Source organism: Salvelinus sp. IW2-2015, unplaced genomic scaffold (genome assembly GCF_002910315.2).
Source record: "Salvelinus sp. IW2-2015 unplaced genomic scaffold, ASM291031v2 Un_scaffold1045, whole genome shotgun sequence".
Lineage (NCBI taxonomy): Eukaryota > Metazoa > Chordata > Actinopteri > Salmoniformes > Salmonidae > Salvelinus > Salvelinus sp. IW2-2015.
Genome location: NW_019942700.1, coordinates 347,017 through 368,982, shown reverse-complemented (window position 1 = coordinate 368,982; position 21,966 = coordinate 347,017). Strand labels below are relative to the sequence as shown.

At 44.5% G+C, this 21,966-nt stretch overlaps 2 protein-coding genes and 1 long non-coding RNA gene across 5 annotated transcripts in view; 1 reads left to right on the top strand and 2 right to left on the bottom strand.

Moving 5' to 3' along the window:
- Positions 1-1,232: 1,232 nt before the first annotated feature.
- Positions 1,233-21,966, top strand: part of LOC112069541 (ras-specific guanine nucleotide-releasing factor RalGPS1-like) — a gene marked incomplete at its 5' end in the record, with an annotated part of 190,967 nt that continues 170,233 nt past the window's right edge. Inside the window, one exon of the mRNA XM_024136878.2 lies at positions 1,233-1,359. Within this exon, the coding sequence (XP_023992646.2) occupies positions 1,233-1,359 (127 nt within the window). The remainder of the gene's footprint in view (positions 1,360-21,966) is intronic.
- On the bottom strand, positions 8,848-10,214 carry LOC112069542 (uncharacterized). 3 transcript variants are annotated; one of them, XR_011475362.1, is made up of 5 exons: positions 10,183-10,214; positions 9,745-9,816; positions 9,564-9,680; positions 9,399-9,458; positions 8,848-9,330 (listed from the first exon to the last, which is right to left on the bottom strand). It is a non-coding gene; the product is annotated as an uncharacterized lncRNA (long non-coding RNA). The 3 variants fall into 3 exon arrangements; XR_011475361.1 differs by lacking the exon at positions 10,183-10,214 and adding an exon at positions 9,883-9,956; XR_011475360.1 differs by lacking the exon at positions 10,183-10,214 and having other exon boundaries at positions 9,745-9,825.
- LOC112069540 (angiopoietin-related protein 2) overlaps positions 12,052-21,966 on the bottom strand; it is a 26,936-nt gene continuing 17,021 nt past the window's right edge. Inside the window, exons 3-5 of the mRNA XM_024136877.2 lie at positions 17,945-18,138; positions 15,311-15,581; positions 12,052-12,874 (exon numbers count right to left, since the gene is read on the bottom strand). Coding sequence (XP_023992645.1) covers positions 12,675-12,874; positions 15,311-15,581; positions 17,945-18,138 — 665 coding nt within the window. The 3' untranslated portion in view covers positions 12,052-12,674. The remainder of the gene's footprint in view (positions 12,875-15,310; positions 15,582-17,944; positions 18,139-21,966) is intronic.

Here is a 21,966-nt window from a genome sequence, read left to right as displayed (position 1 = left end):
TCACCCCTCCACTCTGTGGTGTTGAGCTCTGAGGAAGCATGGGGTCACCCTTCCACTCTGTGGTGTTAAGCTCTGAGGAAGCTTGGGTTCACTCTGTGGTGTTGAGCTCTGAGGAAGCATGGGGTCACATCTTGGCGCTCACCGGACTTTAGGTTTCCCGACGTGTCTGAACCACTCGAGGTGGAATACAGGACTCAATGGGAACCCAACACCCTGAAAATTAGCACTCGTCAATTTGATTACAGTACTTAGACCTTTTTTTTTTTTTACAGGGTTTTAAGATGAGAAAATACTATATTTTTTATGTACATTTCAAATACTTCCACACACAATGAAATGAGTGTGCTGATTTTGAGTTGTACATAACATGTAATGACCTCTAATAACTGATTGGCTGTTTTGATTCAGCTCTACACCTACATTCCACCTACATTCCACAAACTCTGGCAGAGTTTAAGGCCAAACAACATTGACTCCCAGTTAGGTCAGATGGCCATGTGCTTGACTGCATAGACGTGCAAAACAAAGATGGCTGCAGGTGCCAGGCGTGGCCTCGGCCTGCATATGTTGGGGAAACTGTGAGGCTGCAGGCCAAGGTCATAATGATAACTCTGAGAAGGCAGTTAATGAGGGGAGCCAGGGTTGAATCCCTCAGACAGTGAGCACCTAGAAGTCCTCCAACTCCAAATCACTCTCGTATTCATGTCTGTCTGCCCCAGCCGTAAGTGGTTTAGATTGCTCAATGACAAACAGAAATGTCAGACAGTCCATGGTCGTTCACTTGGTGTCTGTGGGTCAGTAATATGTTGTATTTAAATGTTTCAACTCTACCTGTTACCTGATGACCGATTTTTACCTGAAATGTCTCGTTGGTTGCTGAAGAAGTAACAATGCAACAGATTTGCTAGTCCTCTGCAGGGGAAATCGACCACTCATGTTGTCGATTTTACAATAAACGGAGTACAACTAAATGATGCTGGCTGACTGGCTGAAAGAGGAAATAAATAAACAATAAGCTGCAGTACCATGGTCCCTCTTCTCTCAGCTGATCAGCCTGTAGGAATAAATTAACAATAAGCTGATTACACCTTGTCCCTCTTCTCTCAGCTGATCAGCCTGTAGAATAAATTAACAATAAGGCTTGATTACACCTTGTCCCTCTTCTCTCAGCTGATCAGCCTGTAGGAATAAATTAACAATAAGCTGATTACACCTTGTCCCTCTTCTCTCAGCTGATCAGCCGGAAGGACAAGACCACGTTTGAGAAGCTGGACTTCTTGACATCCAAAGAGGACAACTACACGCGCATGAGGGAGTACATCCGTTCTCTCAAGATAACGCCATGCATCCCCTACCTGGGTAAGTCCCTAACCCTAAACCCTACCTGGGTAAGTCCCTAACCCTAAACCCTACCTGGGTAAGTCTCTCTCATGATTTGTATCAGTCATTTGTTTTGCAAACTCTGCTAACGCACATGAAGTACAGAAACACCGCTAACCAAACATCAGTCTCTTGAGGTGCGCAATTGAAATGATTGGTTAACTATACCCTCCAACATAAAATAAAACATTTCTAGAACTCAAGTGGTGTCCTGATGTGGCTTAAGCATTGTTGTGGAAAGAAGTGTGATTTTTGAGTGAAAAAGAGTGGTTTTTGGCGGAATTATGGTGAATAAATATATTGAGATTCTGGTCGATGTTTTTCCATCTACCTGCAACAGTGGCTGGTGGACCAAAAAGTTAGTTTTAGGCCCTGTTCATAAACCATGTCGGGTGCATTTGTTTACACCTTGCTCAGTCTTATTACCTCATTAGATAGATTGCTAGCTAACAACCTGGGAACTTTAGCAGTGTATCCAAACATCTGGTGGCACAGAGAGAAYGGAAAGGGGATATKTTCTTCAGGAGATCAATGATCATAGCGATGAATGAATGACTGATTTCTTGCATGTCATCACTCTCAAACTTTACGCTTTTAAAGGGACAGTGTACAATTTTTTTAATCTTATGCTTCTCAATAGGTAGTGCTTTTTTTTTTATATCAACATAATAGCTTTTTATAATAAACAAATGTCTTTACATTTACATAAATATTAGTTTTTTTAAAAGTAGAGTTCATATAGGCCCAATATAGTCTCTCAATCATTTCAAAAATATATTTTTACCTCTTCTGGTGCTCCTGAATTTTGTTGTGCTCTTAACTTTTCAAAGTTTGGAACACCAGTGCTATGAATTATTTTATTTTATTTAGAGCCCTGTTCATCTATTTTCCAAATTGATGTGGTAAAACCACATTTGGAGAAGCTACTTTTAATCAATCTGTTTGTTGTTAAATCATCACTACCGTCATCATCATCATCAATAAATGTGCAGATGTTTCCCATTCACTGAGGAATAAAACCCATTCAGCTGAGTTGGTTTAGTTTTATGGCAGTGGCCACCCCTCCCTTTATGACGAGTAATACACAGCCACCCACCTGGTTCAGTCTGTGATTGAGGAAAATAGCCTCTCTAGTAATTTAATAGGATCTCAATGTCAGAAACCCTCAAAGTTCCAGAATGTGGTGAAAATGGCAGGGAGAAATCTAAACCAGTCTAATTGGAATGAATGGCAGTAGAGGTCTAATCCCGATTTCTAAAATGCAGGAACATAAAAGACATGTGAAATGTCAAATTGTGTAATAGAATTATTGTCAACCTAAAATATTGTCATATAATTATAAATACATTTTATACAGGTTTTATACCAATTTTCTGTATGAATAATAACCTCTAAAATATATGTAAACAAACCACAAATGTCTACGTTTTTAGTTTTCTTGGAAAGCTGTGAGTGCTATTATATGACACAATATTAGTATTTGCAACTTGTCGAAGTCGTATCATCAACTGATTCGCGCCAGTGGTATGGCTGTGAATTGACTGCATTTTTAAAAATAGAATATTGCCAGTGAATTAGACAAATGTATGGAATCGTTCCTCTAAAACGGTCTGGCTAGCTAGCAGACATACAGTGCAAAAATTCTTCAAATTCATTATGTAACACTGTCTTAAAACAGCACAGGCAAACCCTGGTTCACCGACATTGGTGACCGATATGGTTGACCGATATGGCTGATGAATGGCTGACCAACATGGTTGACCGATATGGCTGATGACATGGCTGACCAACATGTGTTGACCGATATGGCTGATGACATGGCTGACCAAACATGGTTGACCGATATGGCTGATGACATGGCTGACCAACATGGTTGACCGATATGGCTGACCGATATGGCTGACCGATATGGCTGTGACATGGCTGATGACATGGCTGACCGACATGGTTGACCGATATGGCTGACCGATATGGTTGACCGATATGGCTGATACATGGTTGACCGATATGGCTGACCGATATGGTTGACCGATATGGCTGATGATATGGTTGACCGATATGGCTGATGACATGGCTGACCGATATGGCTGACCGATATGGCTGATGCATGGCTGACCGATATTGGTTGACCAATATGGCTGATGACATGGCTGACCGACATGGTTGACCTTTATCCCATCATTAGAAGGTTCATGTCCATTCTATTATTCTGATTCTAATTCTAATTCTATGGAAAAGATGGCCGTAGTTCCAAAAGAAAACACAGCTCCAAATTTCACTATCACTCCTATGACTTCATGAAATAGGCAGAATAACTAGCYGGCAAAATTATTACAAACATTGTGGCGATGTGTAGCTCACTATTGTRGCTAGCTAGRTTACTGACATAGTTAGCTAGCTCGTTAGCTAGCTCATCCTTCYCTGACATCAAAAGCTTGCTTAGCCTGTTTTAAATTACCCTGAAGTTGTAGACATACTTCCCCACAATTAAGAGAAACTGTCTTATCAGYAATCAGTCCGTAGATCAGCATGTTTATCTGCGATCGTATCGTTGAGTCAGCTGATTCATTATGTAACACTGTCTTAAAACTGTCTGAATTGTCAGCAGCTGACTCGGTAGGCTACTGTAATGACTCGACGCAGACGAACAGCTGATAAATAAAAACTCATTAGCACTACTAGCTACAGTAGCTAGCTAGCTTTTGTTGGAGCATTCAGCATTGTGTGTGCAGCACTAAGTAGGGAGCTGGTTGGTTAGCAGCATCCTTTCAGTGACTGGCTCGACTAACGTTAATGTTGGACAGATTTATGCTAGCTATTGTGCTATAGTCGAACTTTAAAAATACTGCTATTTGAAGCACAATAATCCTMAGCTAGATTTAAAATAGGGCGACTAAGACTGCCTCACCCTAAAAATCTACATTTGACATTTATTGTTTTAGCTTAGATCAATTCAGACAGTTTTGAGGCAGAAATGGGGTTTAGCAGATGTCACCTAGGTAATATTTTTTCAAATGTTAGACCTTGCAACAGAACTACTTTCGAGCTATCCCACTTTGCGATATGAGACAGATCAGTGCAGGCGGAATCTAGGGCGCTATCTGACGTAAGACACTGTCAACGACCACCAGCACTTCAAAATATCAATTCAATTATCAACATGAATCGGTATCCCAGAGCAGATAAAGGTAATCATGGAAACTGTGGACAGTTTGACAGGGATCACCCCCCCCCCCCCCCCCCCCCTCGATACAAAGACATACTGCTATTTGTGCGCCTATTGAGACATCTGTGCTGAGATTTCCACAGCAGGACTCTGGACTTTTGTACAGCGGTCCTCTTTAAAGGATCCTTCCCAGGACAGTTGGCTCTCGGTTCAGAATTTAAAGCACGTGGTTACAGGAACAGTACTTAAATGCAGATATTGTATTAAAACACAGGTTTTCAGTGGGATGATACTGAACTATAATACTGAACTACTCTAGATATTGGCTTGGCTCTATACTCAATATCCTTCATATTCAAATCTGGAATGTTGAAATCAGATCCACAGTTTTTTTTATATTAGGGACTGATTTACACCTGGGACAGCAGGTGGGTGCAATTTAATMAACAGGTAGATCAGAAAACCAGTAGGCTCTGGACCTCGCTCTAGACTACATACAACTCAAATTTAAAGCTAATCACACAAGGTATTTTTTCTATCCATGTAATCTGAAGATTAACTAGTACCTAGTTTCGTTTGGCGGGTCAAATGAAGAGGGGTAATTGCGTGGTTTGGCAGTAGCCCTCCTCTGACCCAGTTTCCTGTTATCACTAGGGTTGCAAAATTCCTGGAACTTTCAATAAATTCCGTTGTCTATAAATCCTGGTTGGAGGATTCCAGATTTTCTGCTTATTCTCTCCTGATTTCTGGAAACCTCCAACCCAGGATTTATTGAAAGTTCCCCCCTGAATTTTGCAACCCTAATTATCACACAGATTTCTTGCCAACTCAGACTGGCATTTTAATGACTYAGGCATGAAAACAACGTCAGGCCCGTCTCACACAAACCTCTAGGGGACTTTATTAATCTGCTCAGCTCATAGGGACTGGGTCACTCCAAACCTCCCTGCTGGTCTTTTGTTGCTCTGGAAGTGTTGGCGGCGTTAGAGGTGGGGCTCGGTGCCTGGGCAGGTCAAGGGGCGGATCCCCTCTTTGTGGAACTGACAGCCTCACACGGTGGAGCTTGATAAAGGCTGCTCATGCCCTGTGCCCCCCCCCCTCCCCATCACTCCACACTCTCTCTGTGGACTCACCTCCCTCCTCCTCCTTTCCTCATTCCTTCCCTTAAGAGCAGTGAGGTCTCAGTTTTCCAGGTTTGTGCCACGGTCATGTCAGCAAAGCAAAGGGAGGCATGTTTCCTTCGGCTAGCGTGAGCTAATTACAATGGAAACCAAATGTGTTCCACACGACGTCATTTAAAAATCACCAAAAAATGTGAGTGGACACATTTGCGACCCCATCCCGCCCCCTCTCAAATTCCTTTTCCTGTTTTATGTTTTGCTCAAASCTGTTGGGGGATGTGCCTCTGCTTTTAAGTTGAAACTACTACACCACACCAAACCTAGGTAAAAAAAAATGTCTTCAGACATCTTCCAGAGGCAGGTTGACTTCGCAACCCTGCCCATCTTGGTGTGCAAAATACAGGGTTCACTAAGCAGTGGTGTAAAAATACTTTATTTCTTAAGTGGTATTTTGGGGTATTTGTACTTTACTATTTGTATTTTCGACTACTTAGAACTAGTTAGATTTTGAATGCTTAGCAGGACAGGAAAATGGTCCAAMTCACGCACTTATCAAGAGAACATCCCTGGTCATCCCTACTGCCTCTGATCTGGCGGACTCACCAAACACAAATGCTTCGTTTGTAAATTATGTCTGAGTGTTGGAGTGTGCCCCTGGCTGTCCATAAATACAAATAAATAAAATGGTGCCGTCTGGTTTGCTTAATATAGGGAATGTTTTATTATTTATACTTTTACTGGTATTATATTTGAGCAATTACATTTACCTTTTAATACTTAAGTATATTTAAAACCAAATACTTTTAGACTTTTACTCAAGTAGTATTTCACTGCGTGTCTTTCACTTTTACTTGAGGAATTTTCTATTAAGGTATCTTTACTTTGACTCAAGTGTGACAATTGTGTACTTTTTRCACCACTGTCACTGAGTATCAGCTGTGGGACAGTCATTTTGTTCCTAATTCTCTGGCCAGTCGCATTAGCACTCTTTCAGTCCAGGGAAAGAGGACTTACCTCTGCCGTGCCAGTTATGGCATCTGTTTATGTATTATTGTCATTTTTCAGTGTGCCCACTCAATGACCCTAGAACGAGGAACAATACAGCTGTTGTTCCCATCACACTACCTCAAGTTATGTCGGCCAATATTAGCCAATATCGTCTCTTGTTTAGTGTAAACGGACTCAAAGTCGACACTCTTCAAACGGCCCTGGTAGAGCAGAGCTTCTGAAGTGAAATGATAAGGCCCGGCTACATTGTGCTGTCCAGTGAGTGAATGGAAGAGAGGCGTGGTTGTCTAACTATTACTGTCTCCATTAGTTCTAAGACAGAATGGGCCACTGTGTACTGGGTTTGAGCACACGTCAGACTACTAAGCAATATACACTACATGACCAAAAGTATGTTGACTCCTGCTCGTCGAATATCTCATTCCAAAATCAAGGGCATTAATATGAAGTTTGACCCTCACTTTGCTGCTATAACAGCCTCCACTCTTCTGGGAAGGCTTTCCACTAGATGTTGGAACATTGCTGCGGGGACTTGCTTCCATTCAGCCACGAGCATTAGTGAGGTCCGGCACTGATGTTGGGCGATTAGGCCTGGCTCGCAGTCGGCGTTCCAATTCATCCCAAAGGTGTTCGATGGGGTTGAGGTCAGGGCTCTGTGCAGGCCAGTCAAGTTCTTCCACACCGATCTCGACAAATCATTTCTGTGTGGACCTGGTCATGCTGAAATGGTGAAGTGCCTTCCCCAAACCTTTTGCCACAAAGTTGGCAGCACAGAATCGTCTAGAATGTCATTGTATGCTGTAGCGTTACAATTCACCTTCACTGGAACTAAGGGGCCTAGCCTGAACCATGAAAAACAACCCCAGACCATTTATTCCTTCTCCACCAAACTTTACAGTTGGCATTATGTATTGGGACAGGTAGTGTTCTCTTGGCATCCGCCAAACCCAGATTCYTACTGCCAGATGGTGAAGTGGGATTCATCACTCCATAGAACGCGTTTCCACTGCTCCAGAGTCCAATGGCGGCAAGCTTTACACCACTCCAGCCGACGCTTGGCATTGCACATGGTGATCTTAGACTTGTGTGCGGCTGCTCAGCCATGGAAACCCATTCCTGATGAACAGTTATTGTGCAGAGTCAGTTTGAAATTCGGGAGTGAGTGTTGCAAACGAGGACAGATGATTTTTACGAGCTTCGTGCTTCAGCACTTGCCGGGTCCCATTCTGTGAGCTTGTGTGGCCTACCACTTTACAGCTGAGCCGTTGTTGCTCCTAGACGTTTCCACTTCATAATAACAGTTGACCGGAGCAGCTCTAGCAGGGCAGAAATGTAATAAACTGATTTGTTGGAAGGGTGGCATCCTATGACGGTGCCACGATGAAGGTCACTGAGCTCTTCAGTAAGGCTATTCTACTGCCAATGTTTGTCTCTGGAGATTACATGGCTGTGTGCTCGATTTGATACGCCTGTCAGTGGCTGAAATAGCCAAATCCACTCATTTGAATGGGGTGTCCACATACTTTTGTATTATATAGTGTACATTTCCCAAAGCTGATCTGTTCTCCCCATTCAGCGATTTTGTGCCAGGTCCTCACCCTTTAATGAGTTTAAGGCGTTTATGATACCAGACTCATTGGAAACCGTCATAACAGCCAATAACAACAGAGCTTTGACTGGAGCAGTTTGATTGGCGGCGAGGTTAAACCAGTCTCCCCGGGTTGACTGTTTTAAATGGTTGACTGTTTTGGCTAATTTCGGGCACCGTGGCCCTGTTGGCCCCTCCGAGTAGTTAAAAACCATAGAAAGTGGCAGAATGGAGAACCACCATCACTAAGCCCCTCTCTCTCTCTCACACACATACAGTATGCGTACACACACACACACACACACACACATACAGTATGCTTACGCACACACACACATTTCTTTGGACGGCTCCCGCGTGGCGCAGCGGTCTAAGGCACTGCGTCTCAGTGCTAGAAGTGTCACTACAGACCCTGGTTCAAGTTCAGGCTGTATCACAACTGGTCGCTATTGGGAGTCCCATTGGCCCAGCGTCATCCGGGTTTGGCCGGTGTATGCCGTCATTTTAAATAAGAATTTGTTCTTAACTGACTTGCCTGTTTAAATAGATATGTATTTTTTAAATAAATAAATACCAGAGGCTGGTGAATTTAGTTGTTTAATGGAATGCTTGTATCCTTAGCCTGTTTGTCTGTGTTCATTCTTCATGTTCTCACATTTAATGCTTTGACAAAACCTTTGTGTATCTGACCCAGTATCATTTCATTCACCTCCACAGCTGCCCAAAAGAAAACAACACCAAAGTGGCTGGGCATAGTTCATTATACACTGGGTGGTTCGAGCCCTGAATSCTCTAGTTGATTATACACTGGGTGGTTCGAGCCCTGAATGCTCTAGTTGATTATACACTGGGTGGTTCGAGCCCTGAATGGTCTAGTTGATTATACACTGGGTGGTTCGAGCCCTGAATGCTCTAGTTGATTATACACTGGGTGGTTCGAGCCCTGAATGCTCTAGTTGATACACAGCAGATTGATACCTTACAAAAATAACCTTAATGAGGATAACTTATGTACAGAGAGGACTGGATTATTGATGTGACCTTGTGTTGAACACTACAGGGAACCTCTTGTCTGACGTTGTGTTGAACACTACAGGAGAACCTCTTGTCTACGTTGTGTGAACACTACGGGAACCTTTGTCTACGTTGTGTTGAACACTACAGGGAACCTGTTGTCTGACGTTGGTGTTGAACACTACAGGGAAACCTTTGTCTGACTGTGTATTGAACACTACAGGAACCTGTTGTCTGACTTGTGTTGAACACTACAGGAACCTGTTGTCTGACGTTGTGTTGAAACTACAGGGAACCTGTTGTCTGACGTTGTGTTGAACACTACAGGAACCTCTTGTCTGACGTTGTGTTGAACACTACAGGGAACCTCTTGTCTGACGTTGTGTTGAACACTACAGGGAACCTTTGTCTGACGTGTTTACACACAGGAACCTGTCTTGACGTTGTGTTGAAAACATACAGGGAACCTGTTGTCTGACGTTGTATTGAACAACTACAGGAACCTGTTGTCTGACGTTGTGTTGAACACTACAGGGAACCTGTTGTCTGACTTGTGTTGAACACACAGGAACCTTGTCTGACGTTGTGTTGAACACTACAGGAACCTCTTGTCTGACGTTGTGTTGAACACTACAGGGAACTTGTCTACGTTGTGTTGAACACTACAGGGAACCTGTTGTCTGACTTGTTTGAACACTACAGAACGTTGGCTACTTGTTTGAACATACAGGGAACTGTTGTCTGACGTTGTGTTGAACACTACAGGGAACCTCTTGTCTGACGTTGTGTTGAACACTACAGGGAACCTGTTGTCTACGTGTTGAACACTACAGGGAACCGTTGTCTGACTGTATTGAACACTACAGGGAACCTCTTGTCTGACGTGTGTGAACACTACAGGGAACCTGTTGTCTGACGTTGTGTTGAACACTACAGGACCTGTTTCTGACTTGTATTGAACACTACAGGGAACCTGTTGTCTGACGTTGTATTGAACACTACAGGGAACCTCTTGTCTGACGTGTTTGAAACACAGGGAACCTCTTGTCTGCGTTGTTGAACACTACAGAACCTTGTCGACGTGGTTGAACACACAGGAACCTTGTCTGACGTAGGGATTGACACTACAGGGAACCTTTGTTCTGACGTGGTATTGAACACTACAGGGAACCTCTTTCTGACGTTGTGTTAACCATCACAGGGCGAACCTTTGTTCTGACTGTATTAACCATAAAACAGGGACCTGTGTCTCGACGTGTTATGAACACTACAGGGAACCTGTTGTCTGACGTTGTGTTGAACACTACAGGGAACCTGTTGTGTGACGTTGTATTGAACACTACAGGGAACCTCTTGTCTGTATTCTGTCAAGGTTGAGAAACTGAAGCGTGAGATTAGGATCTCACCCGAAAGGGATTTATAATAATCGAGTTATACACACTTGGTCTCGTTGTGATGCCAGGTAGACTAGTAGTTAGAGCGTTGGGCCAGTAGCTGTAATATTGATTACTACATTGTTGGGTTTAGAGTTCGCAAGAAAGACATTTCACTGTACTTGTGTATGTGTACATTTGTACTTGTGTACATTAAAAACTTGCAACTTAATTGCTCCAGGGTCCCCATCAATAATGGCAGGCCCTGGCTGTGACCCCACTCTCCGAGAGGGTCTCAGGGGGAGTAGGATACACAAAAATCACATTTCCTTTTCACTCCACACACTGTACAGGTTACACATATAACCTATTTGACTTCTGGTTTGGCAAAATACTCAGAGCAAGTGGCCTCATTAGATCGCCCATTTGAATCAATGTTCTTTCTACGATTCTACGATCTTTCAATGTTCTTTCTACGATCTTTCATTTTGCCTTAAAGCATGGACTGCATGAAAGGAGATTATAAGGATTGTGAGAGGTTAACTGGGATGAGTCGGGGGTCGTTTTGGACGGTGGTTAGTTATGTAACTGGTGGACCGTTTGTTCATTAAAAAATAAAAAAAGTCTGCACTTTTAAAAAGGTATGTTCACTGAACATATATTTCGATAGCATACTATCACCGTCACCGTTCAGCTTCAGGTCTTCCCTTGCCCTCGCTGGTAAACAGTAAGTTAGGAGGATCTCTGTGATGCATCCACAGTGTCAGCACACCGCTGGAGGGAGGTCAGATCGATTTGGTTGACCTCATTCTCCCTAATGGTTCATTAGGACACAGCGATGAAGACTCCTTTCCAAGCAACCTCGCCTTTCTCTCCATCCTCCCCATCCTCTCCCTCCTCTCCATCCTCCCCATCCTCTCCCTCCTCTCCATCCTCCCCATCCTCTCCATCCTCCCCATCCTCTCCATCCTCTCCTTTCTCCTTTTCCTCCCCTTCCTCTCCATCCTCCCCTTCAAACCCCATGACACTCACCCAGCCAGCCACTCTTCCCTTACAGGGAATTCCTCACAGTAGCAGAGCAGAGCAGAGCAAAAGCTGAAGGTGCCACAAATCTCTGCTCTGCTGTGGAAATGGATGAGCTTTTTTGTTGGCTCAGTTGTTTGGCCAAAATATAGACACTTGAGAGATGCAGCTTTCTAAATAGTTGGGGTCACTTCCTGTACATATTGTTAAAATGTAGGAAAGAAAACAAACTAATACAATTTTTTTTTCTTCCAGTCAGTGTTTTTGGATAGGGTCACCAGATATGAATTCCTGTGTCATGTTTCCTCAATGTAAAAAAAACAACTTAAAGCATCATTACTAATATTGCATAACAGCCAGATAACAGTAGTGACTCGAAACGGTCAAATATAAACTTTTATGGAGATGTGCTATATGTATATTTAACAACCACAATAAACATCAAAAAAATATTTCCCCCTTTTTTTTCACAACCAATGACCCAAAAAAAACTGTAATACAAACTTCTCTCTTGGTTTCATTTGTCAGTAACTGTAGAACAACACAACAAAAAGCTGCACCATCACTTCTGCATTCATTCAGCATTATGTGCAAAGTCTGTGTCCGAAAGGCACAGGGCCTTTCTTTGTAGTTGCAATTGTTTTGCAAGCTCCTCAGAGGGAACTTGACTACCCTGGTAGTTCACCGAGAAGGTAAACCATGTGGACCTGTGCCTCCAAAGAACGCTAGAGGAATCCTGCAAGAGGGCTTTGAAACCTGTGGGGGGGGAAACATCACCCTGTCCCTGTGAGCCATACACAAGACAACCATTGCACTTTTATGCTATATCTATATATTTATGAATYTAAAGCGATAAAGGAATCAGAAGAAGAAAAAAAAAGCCAAGACAYAAGCTGAAATGAGTTGCACCTCAGGACAGAGGTCAAGTTGGAGAAAATGCCCGTTACAAAAAGAAAAACAAGGTTTCCTGCGGTTGGTTCTCGCTCTTCGAAACTGTGATCTTAGTGGAAGGTGTTGGGGTTGGGCCGGATCATCATGGACACTTTCTTCAGGGAGTAAGCGCCGCCGCGGAACTCGGCCCAGTAGACGCCGTCCTGGTACCGGCTGCGGTAGTGCCCGCCCCGGTACCACACGCCGTTCAGGTTGGAGTGGGCACAGGCGTTATACCACCAGCCACCCTTCTGGTAATGGGCACAGTTACCTAAAAAACGATGCAGCTGTAGTCAATGCAAAGTAGAGACAAATGTATGTTTTTAAATTAGTTTAAAAAAATATACATATGATAATTCATCTCCGTATTTTACCTAACCCTTTTCCATTTCTTAAATAGTACAGTTGCTTTATAGCTGAAAAATACAGTATGTATACCTCCATAACCATGCTTTCAAAAGACTTTTACCTGTGCTGCCCAAATACACACAGCTCTGCCCATGAGGTTTGATCAGAAATCGGTACAGTCTGTCCCACTGTGCAAACCCTCGGGTTAATGCTCTTTGGCAAAGTCAAAGATTTTAATGCTAAAGGGTTAATGCTCTTTGGCAAAGTCATAGATGGTCTTTTTAAATATTCCTTGTTCGCCTCATTCTCGGCTCTGAGTTGTGCTGCAGCACTATAGCAACCTGGGCCCATATCCACAAAGCATTTGAGAGTAGGAGTGCGGATCTAGGATCAGTCCATATAATCTTATTCATTATGATCTAGGATCAGTCTATATAATCTTATTCATTATGATCCAGGATCAGTCTATATAATCTTATTCATTATGATCTAGGATCAGTCCATATAATCTTATTCATTATGATCTAGGATCAGTCCATATAATCTTATTCATTATGATCRAGGATCAGTCRATATAATCTTATTCATTARGATCRAGGATCAGTCCATATAATCTTATTCATTATGATCCAGGATCAGTCTATATAATCTTATTCATTATGATCTAGGATCAGTCCATATAATCTTATTCATTATGATCTAGGATCAGTCCATATCTTATTCATTATGATCTAGGATCAGTCTATATAATCTTATTCATTAGAAAAGAGGCAAAACTGATCCTAGATCAGCAGTCCTACTCAGGGAATTTTTTTTGCTACTGTAATTCTTGGGCAGACTAAGCATCCAAACAATGTTCTATATACATTTACGGGATAAAAAAATTAAAACTTTCATTGTCAATTTAAACGACTAAAACCACATAAGAGACAGATAATAGACTTATATATATGTTTTATTAATAATCTTGGAGAACTAACAATCACCAAAATAAAGCTGGACTAGGGAGAATTTAGCAGTATAGATTTTGGTATTATGTTTGAGCAAAAGAGCGCAGCATTAGCCATGGCAGAATGTATAGAATTGCGGGACCTTAGCTTTAAAACGGCAACATTTTCTCTCAACCCCATGAAGACATTTTTAGAATTGCAGGGAATTGGCCTAAAAAAAGCAAAAATGTCTACACGGCCAAGATGGGGGGAGTCCTAAAATGTTCAATTTTTTTTTAGCAACGCCGACGGGCTAACCGTGCCCCCTGKCGTGCCCCCCTGACACGCACCCTGCCACCCCGACCACCTAAGCCCATTTTTCTACCGAAAAAAAGCCCTGCTACTCTTGAGATGCTTTGTGAATACGTGGCCTGGTTTTTTTGTTCATTGTTTTCTGCAGCAGTGCTAAGCAGGATCTCTGTGGAGAGACTCCAACCATGCAGTGGTCTAAGGCACTGCAGTGCTTAAGGCGTCACTACAGACCCGGGTTCGATCCTGTGCTGTGTCACAGCCGACCGTGACCGGGAGACCCATGAGGCGGCGCACAATTGGCCCAGCGTCGTCTGGGTTAGGGGAAGGTTTGGCCGACCGGGATGTCCTTGTCCCCCAGGCGTACGCACGCTGACACGCTCGCCAGTTGTACGGCGTCTCCTCCGACACATTGGTGCGGCCGGCTTCCGGGTTTAAGCGAGCAGTGTTGTCAAGAAGCAGTGCGGCTTGGCGGGGGCCGTGTTTCGGAGGACTCGTGGCTCTCGACCTTCGCCTCTCCCTAGTCTGTACGGGAGTTGCAGCGATGGGACAAGACTGTAACTACCAATTGGATACCATGTTATTGGGGAGAAAAAAGGGSTAAAAAATGTAATCAATATAAAGAAACGAGGACGGTCTTCCGCTCTCTGTTCTTGCTTACAAGAGAAAACGCATCTTGAATAACACCCGTTTCTACATTTAGACTTTGTTTGCAAATGACTCTTTTCAGAGGTCCTAACGCTACCGGTGTGTCCYTGCCTTAAGACCGGCAAAACCTGTCAACGACCTCTTTTCATGTCTACTTGTGCTGAAATTCACTTGAAATAAGCAAGATATTGTTGAGGAAAATGAGCGCGCTATTAATCACCTCTGCCGGAAGACTTCTGAAAGACACTGAGAAATGAACATAGATATTGGGCAGACTTCTGAAGAACAGAGATTAACAGTGATTTTGGATTCGACCACGTCTGACCCAATGAATCAGAAGACGAAAGTGTCTGAGCTGACTAAGTATGACACACACAAGTCTGCTGTTGGTTATTGTGTATCCATGAATCACTGTCTGGTAGACTATTCCTCTGAGTAATAGCAACCATCGCCAAAGGGTGTATTCCTCTCACCTGTATACACGTCGTGGTCCCTGTCCAGCGTGGTGAACTGCTTGCCGTTGTGCCATGTGAGGGAGTCCCCGGCGTTGCCGTGGTAGCGACCCACTCTTAGTTTGTAGAAGTCTGCCTCTGCCTCAATACGGAAGCTGGCGTATTCGGCAAAGGTCTTGCGACCGGACCAGTCCTCCAGCATCACCAGAAGCTTGTAGTTGCCCTGGTTGGTCAGCCAGTAGATGTTTTCAAGACCCAGCCAGTATTCGCCGTCAATGTTACCAAACCCTTGCTGTGAGAGGGTAGAAGCAGGAGGGAGAGAGGGGGGGAGAGAGGGGGGGGGGGGGATATGGTTTATTGCTGTAGATAAGTCTAAATGTGTCGTTCAAAGGCATTGACATTCACTATACCAATGTCCACCCTCCCAAAAACACACACAATGTAGTCTGCACTTGTATGCAGAGCTCTTAGAAAGCTCCATACAGTAAATGCTTCCAGGACCACACATTTCCCATTCACCGTTTGTCAAAGATGGCAGAAGGGACTAAAGCGCATATGTGCGACACTGGTATAATGTCAGAGAAAGAGTGGTGGCATAATAGCAGGATGTGTTTTAAGACGTCCTCTCCCCTAAAGTCGCTGTGCGTCTGTAACTGTGGCTCCCATTTTTAAACCACACATGGATTAAATCAGGAGGGAAGCACATTACCCTGCCAACTATGAGCCTGTCATTTGTGATTCGGGGTGTCTTAAGGTGCCTCGTTGCCAGAAGAAAGAGTGGGTGGTGGGGCTTGGAAATAGTCTTGTGTTCTTGGACTCAACTTTAAAGGGGAGGTAGGATTTTTCCAAATAGGCCAGTCCGACCTCTGTGCTGCAGGATGTGAATCTTTCTTTATTTATTTATTTTTATTTTTCCGTTATTTTACCAGGTAAGTTGACTGAGAACACGTTCTCATTTACAGCAACGACCTGGGGAATAGTTACAGGGGAGAGGAGGGGGATGAATGAGCCAATTGTAAACTGGGGATTATTAGGTTAATAATTAATCTCTAGCCGCTAAACGTTTGGCTTTGTGCTCTTACGATTACGACATTCTGGTTCAGACCCGTGGCAAATGGAGGAAACCACACTTCATGGCTATTAGGACCTTAGGTCATCGAATTGGCTGTACAAAACTTCCCATCGAAACGTAATTTGAATATCGTATCGTGATATCTTGTGTCGACTGTTTGACAACTTTGTTCTATCGAGATGGTCGAATAATTAATTGAGAAACTCAACAAATGACATTTTGGAACTCTCCGGATTTTATTTTGGGAAGATGATACGGTTGCACAATCAAATGGAAATGTTGGAACTGAGAATAGAGACCCCTCAGAGAGTGAATCTCCCGGAATTCTGATCAGTATTTGATCACATGATCGTCTTGGCATTGGTTTGGTTCCAATGTCCAGTGAAGCTGTTTCTCTTCAATGTGCTTTTCATTTGTCCATGCAAGAGGAGTGTGTGTGTGTGTGGACCAATCCAATCAAACCCTGGACTCAAATGACCTTTTGCTGTTTTGAAGAGCAGTGAAGTACTAGCCTATAGTATGATGGGGCTACCTGGCTGATACTAGCCTATAGTATGATCGGGCTACCTGGCTGATGGAGATCCTGGCTGATCAACACATAATCTATAAATGACTGGGCTACCTGGCTGATGCTGGCCTATAGTATGATGGAGCTACCTGGCTGATGCTGGCCTATAGTATGATGGACTACCTGGCTGATACTAGCCTATAGTATGACGGGCTACCTGGCTGATACTAGTCTATAGTATGATGGGCTACCTGGCTGATACTAGCCTATAGTATGATGGAGCTACCTGGCTGATGCTGGCTATTAATATGATGGAGCTACCTGGCTGATGCTGGCCTATAGTATGATGGAGCTACTGGCTGATACTAGCCTATAGTATGATGGAGCTACCTGGCTGATACTGCCTATAGTATGATGGCTACCTGTGATACTAGCCTATGTATGATGGAGCTACCTGGCTGATACTAGCCTATAGTATGATGAGCTACCTGGCTATTACTAGCCTATAATATGATGGAGTACCCTGATACTAATATTCCTGGCTCATGCTGGCCTATAATATGAGGAGCTACCTGGCTGATACTAGCCTATAGTATGATGGAGCTACCTGGCGTGATGCTAGCCTATAGTATGAGGAGCTACCTGGCTGATACTAGCCTATAGTATGAGGATCTACCTGCTTGATACTAGCCTATAGTATGATGGAGCTACCTGGCTGATACTAGCCTATAGTATGATGGAGCTACCTGGCTGATACTAGCCTATAGTATGATGGGGCTACCTGGCTGATACTAGCCTATAGTATGATGGAGATACCTGGCTGATGGCCAACCTCAATAACAAAGATAGGTCTGTGTTAACAGCCGTGGGCACAGCGCAGTGAATGTATTGCTTACTTCCTGTCCTCTCTAAAGTGAAGCAACTCCCCTTGTTGATGTCTCCTAGTGGAGCTGTGTCGTGCTCCTTTTAGTTTATCTTGATTCAATCCCTCAGAAAAGAAAGTTATTTTCACTGCCTGTTCTATCTGGGCATCAAACCGTGGATCTACTGTCCTACATAAGACAGCCACCTTTACCTTGTAGGTGTCCCAGTTCCTGAAGAAGTTGACGGAGCCGTCCTGGCGCCTCTGGATGACTGTCCAGCCGCCGGGGTCGTGCCTCTGGTCACACCACACCTGCATCAACCGGTTGGCGTTCTCAGGCTTGATCAGGTACATGCCGCTGGTGGCGTGACCCTCCTCTAGAGCAGCAAGGCAGTCCTTGAAAGGCCCTGCAGAAAGAGGTCATGATGTGAGTAGTGTCAGGCGAACAAAAGGTTCAAGGGTGAAAGCTTGTGGTTAAACACAGCTGGGGGAAGGTTTTCCATTGGATGATGTGGTCAAGCATGGGTTGGTCCAGGGAGCTATTGTGCTCCCTCAGGGGTTTCCTCCTTTTAGTTTATCAGAACCTTGATTCGAAAGATTGCTGGGAAAAGTTGCCTAGCTTACTCCGCTCTCTCAACCCTCCAGCTGAGCTCAATCTCTTCTAATAACCCTGGAAACCTGTTCCCATTTGCTTATCCACTAAGCTGAGTATCTCCATAGTATAGCCTCTTATTCTGTGGTTATACAGTTCTCTTAGAAATCCTGGGACTCGCAAGTTTTTTTTTTCTTGCTGGAAAAACTCTGTTTTAAGGCCTAGAATTGACTTTGGCTGCAGTTTGGGAAGGGGGGGGTGGGTAGCTGCCGGGAGGCTGACACAGGCCAAGAACAACACTGGCATGAGGGCTGCGGAGAGAGGTAGCGCTTTACTGGCATACAGTAGCCTGTAGATTATCAGGTACTCTAAAGTTTCTCTCAATAGCACAGCTGTTAATATCATTTAATTGGGCATATGTTCCTTTATCCTGGTGACGCCGATTTACTTTGCCAGAGTGCTGACTAAAGGGGAAACCCTCTAATGTTGAGGTGCACTCGAAACTTCAATGATAAACCATCGTCTCATCATTTCAGGAAGAAATATTTGACCAAACCTGGCAAAGATTTGTCTCCGCATGAGGTAAATGTCAGAGACTTTTACATGAGAAATGTCCAAAATGGCACTGTAGACCACTGCAGTAATTGACATGACCCTGTATTTAGATATTCAGCCTGTTTTCTGGAGGTGTCAGACTGTCACTGTCCCTTCCCACCCGTCTGGGTCTAGCAGTGTTTATGCAAACATTGCTATCCTACGACATCATTTCCTGCTGGCTCTCAATGACCGTTTTAAGATTTTTCCGGTTCAACCTGAGTGATAATTGCAGTGCTGTTTTTATTATGACTCCATGTCTAGCAGGATAGCGTGTATCCAACAACTTTAAGTGTTCAATTCATATTGAAACAGAAGTGCTGAGAATCGCACATAATGGTGTCTGGTCCGTAATCAAAACATGGATCAGAGAGGAGCATTATCCCCAGCCAAGCTGAGACTTTCTTGGAACTATAAATTGTAATCTGGGCATAGTCACATAGTTGTGAATTTTTATCCCAACTCTAAATGTGTGTCCCCCCACCCCACCCCATCTCGTCTGGGAGCACTGAGAGACCTCCTGTGTTATTTCTAATGATGCCCACACACGACGTGTGGCATGGTGGCAGAGAGCTTAATCACCGTAACCCACACACTCCCTCCCCTTAACACTAGAACCGCCATCGGCCAACTGCCACTGACATTTAATTTTGTAAATAATAAAAAATGCCCCTTTAAAAAAAACAAAGCTAAGTCCTGCTCCTTCCCTGACTTTAACTAAATGTTTGTGTTTTACGTTGCTCATTTGTCAGTAAAAAAAAATCACAAACAGAATTTGGAGCCTTTTTACCTGGGTTTTTTCCCACACTTTTTCTTAACTTAACCCGTTGAGACAATGTGCTCTAGAACGTTGGTACGCAGCCAGGCGCTAAGACAATGTGCTCTAGAACGTTGGTACGCAGCCAGGCGCTAAGACAATGTGCTGTAGGACATTGGTACCCAGCCAGGCGCTAAGAAATGTGCTCTGAAAGTTGGTCCGCCACAGGGCTGAAGACAATGTGCTCTAGAAACGTATGGTACGCAGCCAGGCGCTAAGACAATGTTGCTCTAGAAGCGTTGGTACCAGCAGGCGCTAAGACAAATGTGCTCTAGAACGTTGGTACCAGCCAGGCGCTAAGACAATGTTGCTCTAGAAGTTGGGTACCCAGCCAGGCGCTAAGACAAATGTGCTCTAAGACGTTGGTACCAGCCAGGCGCTAAGACAATGTGCTCTAGAACGTTGGTACCAGCCAGGCGCTAAGAAATGTGCTCTAGAACGTTGGTACCCAGCCAGGCGCTAAGACAATGTGCTCTAGAACGTTTGGTACGCCAGCCAGGCGCTAAGACAATGTGCTCTAGAAACGTTGGTACGCAGCCAGGCGCTAAGACAATGTGCTTAGGAACGTTGGTAGCGCAGCAGGCGCTTAAGACAGATGTGCTTGGACGTGGTACCGCGCAGCCAGGCGTAAGAAATGTGCTCTAGAAGTGGTTCATACCAGCCAGGCGCTAAGAAATGTGCTTCTAGAAACGTGGTACCAGCCAGGCGCTAAGACAATGTGCTCGTAGAAAGTTGGGTACGGCAGCCAGGCGCTAAGACAATGTGCTGCTAGACGTTGGTGTACCAGCCAGGCCGTTGGGTCTATTTAGGTACGGCGTAGAAATGTGCTCTAGAACGTTGTGTATCCCAGGGCGTAAGACAATGTGCTCTAGAACGTTGGTACCAGCAGGCGTAAGACTAATGTGCTCTAGAACGTTGTAGGACAGCCGGCGCTAAGAATGTGCTCTAGAACGTTGGTACGCCAGCCAGGCGCTAAGACAAATGGTGGCTCTAGAAGTTGGTACCCAGCAGGCGCTATGAGACAATTGTGCTCTACGAAGTTGGTACCAGCCAGGCGCTAAGACAATGTGCTCTAGTGAAGGTGGTACCCGCCAGGCGTAAGACAATGTGCTTCTGAGAACGTTTGTACCAGCGGCGCTAAGAACAATGTGCTTGAACGTTGGTACGCCAGCGGCCTAGACATGTGTCTAGAATTACGTTGGTACAGCCAGCGCGCTTTAAGACAATGTGCTTAGAAGTTGGTACCTCGCCCAGGTCGTAGACAATGTGCTCTAGAAGTTGTAGCTCAGCCAGGCGTAAGACAATTTGTGCTCTAGAAGTTTGGTACCCCAGCCAGGGCGCTGAAGACAACTGTGCTTCTAGAAACGTTTGGTACGCCAGGGTAGACAAGTGCTCTAGGAAGTGTGTGTAGCACAGCAGCATGTATGTCTGTTGACTAAGGCGCTAAGACAATGTGCTCTAGAACGTTGGTAACAGCCAGGCGCTAAGCATGTGCTCTAGAACGTTGGTACCGGCTATTTTCGCAGGCGCTAGAAATGTGCTCTAGACGTTGGTACCCGGCCAGGCGCTAAGAATGTTGCTATAGACGTTGTACCCCAGCCAGGCGCTAAGACAATGTGCTACCTAGAACGTGGTACCAGCCAGGCGCTAGGCAATGTGCTCTAAACGTTGGTACCCAGCCAGGCTAAGACATGTGCTCTAGAACGTTGGTAACCAGCAGGCGCTAGCAATGTGTCTAGAAGTACTTGGTAGCACAGCAGGCGCTAAGACAATGTGCTTAGAACGTTGGGTACCAGCCAGGCGCTAAGCATGTGCTCTAGAACGTTGGTTACCTGCAGCCGGCGCTAAGACACTGTGCTCAGCAACGTTGGTACCCGCAGGCCGTAAGACAATGTGCTGCTAGAGACGTTGGGTACGCCTCAGCAGGCGCTAAGACATGTGCTCTAGACCGTTGGTACAGCAGGCGTAAGAAATGTGCTCGTAGGACAGTTGGTAGCCCCGAGGGCTAAGACATGTGCTGAGGACGTGGTATGCTCGCAGCCGGTATAGACAATGTGTTATGAAGGTTGGTACCGCAGCGGGCTATAGATGTGGCTGTAGACGTTGGTACCCAGCCAGGCGTAAGAGCAATGTGCTGTAGATTGGTACCAGCGGCTGCTTACACAGACAATTGCTCTGTAGGAGACATTGGTACCCCAGCAGGCCTAAGGCATGTGCTGTAGGAATTGGTAC